The sequence below is a fragment of the Babylonia areolata genome, chromosome 20 (genome assembly GCF_041734735.1).
Source record: "Babylonia areolata isolate BAREFJ2019XMU chromosome 20, ASM4173473v1, whole genome shotgun sequence".
Lineage (NCBI taxonomy): Eukaryota > Metazoa > Mollusca > Gastropoda > Neogastropoda > Buccinidae > Babylonia > Babylonia areolata.
The window spans coordinates 38,601,358-38,608,857 of NC_134895.1; the positions used below are offsets into that span (position 1 = coordinate 38,601,358).

Genomic DNA, 7,500 nt, shown 5'->3' on the forward strand with positions numbered 1-7,500 from the left:
ATTCCTTACCTGACTTTTCTTTTCTCTTTCAAAAAACTTTATTTATTCATTTATCATTTTCTTTCCTTCGTGTTTCTTTTCATTCTTTTCTTCTATATTTCTTGATTCTTTGTGTGTGTGTGTGTGTGTGTGTGTGTGTGTGTGTGTGTGTGTGTGTGTGTGTGTGTGTGTGTGTGTGTGTGTGTGTGTGTGTGTGTGTGTGTGTGTGTGTGTTTTAGTAATGTGTGTGTGTGTGTGTGTGTGTGTGTGTGTGTGTGTGTGTGTGTGTGAGTTTGAGCACACAAAATGACAGACACCAACACACTACTGAATCTTTCCTTTTAGTCTGATTATTTGTTGCATATAACGATTACTCAGTATGCAAGTGATGGAAATCAGTATTAATTTTTGATAAAGACAATAAAAAAAAACCGTGGCATGCGGCAAGATACAAAAAAAGACATACACACACACACACACACACACACACACACACACACATCACACACACACACACACACACACACACACACACACACACACACACACACACACACACACACACAGAGAAAGAGAGAGAGAGAGAGGGAGGGAGGGAGAGAGAAAAGAAACAAACAAACAAATTATAAACGGTTATCATAACCTTGAATTTTTCATGACCATGCAAACGTTATTAGCTTATCAGTGGAGTATGGCCATATCGGTGCGTTGCAGAGATATTATGGAAATGTGATATTTTGCTGCATATTTTTGTATGTTGTTAGCGTGCGTAGCCCGTTTTTCAGAAACATTGACCAAAATACCATCTGACGTGCAAAATGATGGCAAACCCTGTCCTCGATTTTTTCTTTTCAAAATACGTGTACGAATGCGTGCACACTCTTGTGTGTGTGTGTGTGTGTGTGTGTGTGTGTGTGTGTGTGTTTGTTTGTTTCTTTGTGTGCGTATGTGTGTGTGCGTGCGTGCGTGCGCGCGCGCGCGTGTGTGTGTGTGTGCGCGCGTGCATCCGTGCGAGTGTGTATGCGTTCGTGCGAGTATGTGTGTGTGTGTGTGTGTGTGTGTGTGTGTGTGTGTGTGTGTGTGTGTGTGTGTGTGTGTGAGCGCATAACACACACACACACACACACACACAAATAATGATACTTCAAGAGCAGAATATGTAATGTATATACATAAAAATGTGTGTGTGTGTGTGTGTGTGTGTGTGTGTGTGTGTGTGTGTGTGTGTGTGTGTGTGTGTGTGTGTGCAGGGGGGTGACGAGGGAGGGCGGGGAGAGTGACGGCAGCGGAGCAGGCCCCCAGGAGGTCCCCCCCAGACAGCCTGTGGTGGCGGGAGGAGGAGGAGGAAGCGGTACCGGCACGGGCACGGCCCGTCACAAGGTCAACAAGGCTGGTAGGTGTCTGTGTGTGTGTGTGTGGAGGGGGGTGGGGGAAGTGGGAGGGGTGGTGGCTCGGGGGGGATTGGGGGGGTGTGAATGGATGGGGTGAGGAGGGGTGGCGGTGAGTGTGAGTGTGTGTGTGTGTGTGTGTGTGTGTGTGTGTGTGTACTTGTGTGCGTGTGTGTGTGGATGGGTGGTTGTGTTCGTGGATGGGTGGGGGTAGTGGATGGGTGGTGGTGGTGGTGGTGGTGGTGGTCAGTGTGTGTGTGTGTGTGTGTGTGTGTGTGTGTGTGTGTGTGTGTGTGTGTGCTTGTGTGTGGGGGGTGGGTGGACTGGTGGTGTGTGGGTTGGCGGGGGGGGAGGGGGGTGGGGGGGGAGGTGGTGGTTTGTGAAAATGGGTGGGGGGGTTTTGAGTGTGTGTGTGGGGTGTGGTTTTTTGTTTGTTTGTTTGTGTGGGGTGTGTGTGGTTTTTATGTGTGTGTGGGTAATGGGGGGGTGTGTGTGTTGTCTGGGGTGGGAATTAGTGTTGTTTGTGCTTGTGTGTTGTGTGTGTGTGTGTGGTTGTTTGGGGGTGCTGTGGGTGTGGTTGGTGTGTACGTGGTGCTTGTGAGGGCCGCAGGCAAATGTACGTAAGCAGACAGAGTGTGGGATACTGGAAGAGTGGAATGAGTAATGGAGAGAGGAGAGTGGGTGTAGGGGGGAGAGGGGGGGTGGACACGGTAGACAGGCACGACAACCTACACACAGCAGACTTCACACACTGCCCCCTGTGTGTGGATATTGTTTGTACCAGAGGACGGACGTCACACAGAGACTGAGGTAATTGTATTTGCTTGTTGTTGTGTAGTTTGTTTGGGTGATGTTGTGTGTTTCATTGTGATAAATTTTCAGTACAAATGAGAGAAAAACAAACAGCAAAAACAAAAAAAACAGGTAGACAGAACTTCAAAAAACGGGCATGAAATAATTTATATAAAGAGAACTGAGAGTGTCAGTGAAATAAACACATTACACAAAAAAACACACACACCAGCCCCAACCCACCCACCCCAAAAACCTTTATCCGCAACCTCACACGCCCCCACTTTCTTCCCCCTTTTTCCTCAACCCAAAAAATTACCTTCCATCCGAAATATATAAACAACCCACTGGTCTATCAGTGAAATAATCATTTACTAAAAAAATCAATCTCCCCACCACCCCCCCCCCCCGCAACCCCCCCCCCACTCCCTTCTCAACCACCTTCCATCCACCTCATACACCATTCTATCTGAAAACATTACCTCCCCACAACCCCAACCCCCCTCTCCCCCCCCCCACCCCCCCCCTCGCCCCCCCCCCCCCCCCCCCCCCCACACCACACCACACCCACCCCCTCCTCCTCACTCCCTTCCTCCCCTCATCCCCCCCCCTCCCCAACCCCCCCACACTCTACCCTCCTCCCTCCCCTCCGCCCTCCTCAAAAGAAGACACTGAATTGGCTTTGATTCTCAGGAGAGTTTGGAGACGAAAACTTCACGAATAGGCCAAGTCATACTGATCTGAAGAGATCTCTCTAGGGCTTTCCCCCACATCCCTTTCTGTGTGTGTGGGTGTGTGTGTGTGTGTGTGTGTGTGTGTGTGTGTGTCTCTCTCTCTGTCTCTCTCTGTCGCTCTCTGTCTCTCTCTGTCTCTGTCTGTCTTTCTCTCTCTCTGTGTCTGTGTGTGTGTGTGTGTGTGTGTGTGTGTGTGTGTGTGTGTGTGTGTGTGTGTGTGTGTGTCCAAGAATAGTGGGTGTGTAACTTACAGCTTTTCCCCTTCATCTCTCTCTCTCTCTCTCTCTCTCTCTCTCTCTCTGCCCCGCCACTCACACTCTCTCTGTTTCTGCTCTCTCTCTCTGTCTCTCTATCTCTCTCTGTCTCTCTCTCTCTCTCTGTCTGCCCCGCCACTCACACTCTCTCTGTTTCTGCTCTCTCTCTCTCTGTCTCTCTCTCTCTCTCTGTCTCTCTCTCTCTCTGTCTGCCCCACCCCCCTCACTCTCTCTGTTTCTGCTATCTCTGTCTTGTCTGCCTGCCTCTCTCTCTCTGTCTCTCTCTCTGTCTGCCCCACCCCCCTCACTCTCTCTCTCTCTATCTTTCTGTCTCTCTCTCTCTCTGTCTGCCCCAACCCCCTCACTCTGTCTGTTTCTGCTCTCTCTGTCTTGTCTGCCTCTCTCTCTCTGTCTCTCTCTCTGTCTGCCCCACCCCCCTCATTCTCTCTCTCTCTGTCTATCTTTCTGTCTCTCTCTCTCTCTCTGTCTGCCCCACCCCCCTCACTCTCTCTGTTTCTGCTCTCTCTGTCTTGTCTGTCTGCCCCCCTCTCTATCTCTCTCTCTCTCTGTGCAGAAGACGAATTATTGATTCTGACCCCTATTTCCTCTTCTCCCTGCTACTCTCTGTCAATCTCTCCCTCTCTCTTCTTGCATTTTTCTTCATGTGGATACGAGCAGTGTATAAAATCTCCTCCTCCACACCCCCTCTCTGTCTACATTTATATATATTATATGATATAATACACACACACACACACACACACACACACACACACATATATATATATATATATATATATATATATATATATATATATATATGTGTGTGTGTGTGTGTGTGTGTGTGTTTATGTGTGTGTGTGTGTGTATGTGTGTGTGTGTGTGTGTGTGTGTGTGTGTGTGTGTGTGTGTGTGTGTGTGTGTGTGTGTGTGTGTGTGATCGATGAAACGTTCAGGGCATTGTCCGCATAATGTTCAACCGTATTGACCTTCCCCCTCTGCCCCCCCCCTCCTCCCCCAATCCCCCTCTGTCTATCTGTGTGTCTGTCTCTGTGTCTCTGTGTTTGTGTCTGTGTCTCAGCCTCTCTCTCTCTCTCTGTCTGTCTGTCTGTCTGTCTGTCTCTCTGTGTCTCTCTCTCTCTTTTCTGTGCCTCCTTCTTCACGCCTAAACCGCCCTCCTCTCCCTTAATGTCCTGTCCACCATAACCACATAATTCTGCAGCAAAGCGTTCAAACATCAGTCGAAAAGAAAAGAAAAGAAAAAAAAAAGAAACGAATAACAACAACAACAATAATAATAATACTAATAATAATAATTAAAAACAAACAAACAAATGAATGATGATGATGATGATGATGATGACGATAACAACAACAACAACAACAACATCAACAACAACAATAATAATAATAATATGATAATGATATTATTATTATTATTATTATTATTATTATTATTATTATTATCATTATCATATTATTATTATTATTATTATTATTATCATCATCACCATCATCAAATTAATAATAATAATAATAATAATAATAATAATGATAATGATTATATTATTATTATTAATTCAATGATGATGATGATAATAATAATAGTAATAATGATAAACATGATAAACCGGAAGACGCATCTTTGTGAATATGTTTTGGAAAATGTATCAAAGTTGCTGAAAGAAACGACATCGCTTTGGTAAAATACCTCAGCCTGTTTTTGTCACTTTTATTTTTGCTAGTTTTATTCGGATTTTTGGTGTGTGGTTGTTGGTTTTTTTTTGTTTTTGTTTTTTTTTGTTTTGTTTTTTCATAAACCTCGTCACGGTTTGACCGACAGTTAAAGAAGAAGTAGGCTTTTACTACTCACGACACTCACAAAAAGGAACACTATTCTAACCTGTTGCCTTTATGTCTTACCAAGACTAACAGTAGATATATTTATTATTGTTTCATATTTCTGTCTACCTCTTTGACATACTCATTAGGAAAAAAAGGTACAAGACATAATAAGAATGGAATGATTATTGTTGTATCTCGTGTCCAGTATCTTTTCCTGACGAAACTTGTAATTCTGAGTCTGACTATGAGTCAGTCATCAGAAGGCTTTTCCGTGCAAGCAAGTCAAAGCAAACAGTGACACATGGAAAGATAGAGAAGGATAGGGAGGCAGACAGTAAAGATAATAATAATAATAATAATAATAATAATAATAATAATAATAATAATGGATACTTATATAGCACACTATCCAGATATCTGCTCTAGGTGCTTTACAAAAACGCTTTTGTTAACATAAAACATCATATCTATGTTACATACACACACCAAAATGTGACTACACACACACACACACGCACATACACACACACACACACACACACACACACACACACACACACACACACACACACACACACACACACACACGCTGCATACATACGTTTTAACATACATGTGTATCTAACAGCTACCCTAACACATACGCACACATAGGCAGGCACAAACTTACATAAACACACGCACACGCACACACAATACACATTTATATACATGCATGTAGTTATGTACACATATAGTCAAGCACAGCTAACGCAAAGAAAGATGATATAACGATGATGATATGGATACTTACGTAACGACTATCCTCGATCGGAGAGCAAGCTCTAAGCCCTTTACAAACACGGGGTCGTTTGCACAACAGGCTGCCTATCTGGGTAGAGCCGACTGATGGCTGCCATTGGGCGCTCATCATTCGTTTCCTGTGTCATTCATTTATATTTCAGGCACACATACACACCGAACACTGACATTAATTACATTATTTTTAACGTGCGTGTTTGATCTTCTCCGTGCGCATGCACACGAAGGGGTGTTCAGGCACAAGCAGGTCTGCACATAATTATGTTGACCTGGGAGATCGGAAAAAAAAAAAAATCTCCGACCATTTACCCACCCGGCGCCATTACCGAGATTCGAACCCGGGACCCTAAGATTGAAAGTCCAACGCTTTAACCACTCGGCTATTGGGGAACGGGGAGGCAGACAGAGGCATGAGGGACAGGGCGAGACAGTTAGCCCTCCATTCCGATAGAAATTGATTTTGTTTAACTCTTCATCGTACTGTCGTCTGCCCTCTTGGTCTCAGGAAAGGGGGCGGGGGGGGGGGGGGGGGGGGGGGGAGAGAAAGATAGAGAAAGTAAGAGAGGGGAGGGAGAGTGAGAAAGAGAGGCGGAGATTCAGATTCAGATGTTTATTCAGATAAAGGCCTTGGCCCCATACTGAAGGGGCTAATACAAAGGAACATAATACATAATTTTCATTAACAAAGGTAACAGTTAACAGACATAAGGTCTGCAAACGAATATTAAAAGACTGCAGTGCGTAGCCTCTTACTTGCTTCATAAATATACATAGCTAAATTAAAAAGAACTGTCTCATTTCTTGTTGACAGCAACATATTTAGCCTAAAATGACATGGTTCTGCATAATACTTCGAATTGATTAATTTCACTCTGAGCTCATGAAAAGCAGGGCAACAAAGCAAAAAATAGATTTCATCTTCTTTAGCTTGATTGCATAAGCGGCACAAAAGTTCCTGTTCTCTTACGTTTCTGTATCTAAAACAATGGCAGGCAATATCAGAGACACCGAATCTAAATTTGCTTAAAGCGCTCTTCACATATCTATTCATTTTAATTCCAGTGTAAGGTTCTATCATGTGCATTGTCTTGAATAATCTATACTGTGCAAATCTATCACTGTTATACACATGGTCATGCCAGTCCTGCCATCTAAAATCAATTAATCTTTGTTTAAAACATTTCAAGAATCCTGAGATACATTGAACGCCCAAACAAAGACAAATCCGTATGAATTTAGACATTTTCGTATGTTAGAAGCCCATGTCTTCTTACCGTTACTATCTAAGTTTCGCAATAACTTGTAAGCCTTAAAAGGCAATCTAAATTCATCCATTCTTGTGTAAGTTTTAGCCAGTATTTTATACATTTCACATACGAGTTCAAATAAATTGGATACCTACCCAGTTCTCCGTAAACAAAATCATTAGGTGTTCCATGGTCTACATTAAAAAAAAAAAAAAACGCTTCATGACATACAAATGCACCTTTTCTATTATTACATTATTCTCTAACGCCCATATTCCTGCTCCATATTGCAGGATTGGCTGCAACTGATTATCAAACAACTTAGAAAAAAACAATAAATGAATTACCATCCAATTTATACAAAATATGATGGATAACCACAACAGCCTTCTTTGCTCTGTTTGCAATGTCACAACATGTGAGAGAGAAGGAGAGAGGGAGAGGGGAGAGGGAGAGAGAG

General features: G+C 43.6%; 1 protein-coding gene and 1 long non-coding RNA gene across 6 annotated transcripts in view; both read left to right on the top strand.

The window, feature by feature from the left end:
• LOC143295486 (uncharacterized) overlaps positions 1-7,500 on the top strand; it is a 365,664-nt gene that overhangs the window by 350,260 nt on the left and 7,904 nt on the right. The gene's annotated exons all lie outside the window — the stretch shown is intronic.
• The window catches only part of LOC143295484 (uncharacterized), a 52,070-nt gene that overhangs the window by 41,230 nt on the left and 3,340 nt on the right, over positions 1-7,500 (top strand). For all 5 annotated transcript variants that reach the window (XM_076607206.1, XM_076607207.1, XM_076607208.1 and 2 more), the window contains one exon: positions 1,230-1,372. In XM_076607206.1, the coding sequence (XP_076463321.1) occupies positions 1,230-1,372 (143 nt within the window). The remainder of the gene's footprint in view (positions 1-1,229; positions 1,373-7,500) is intronic.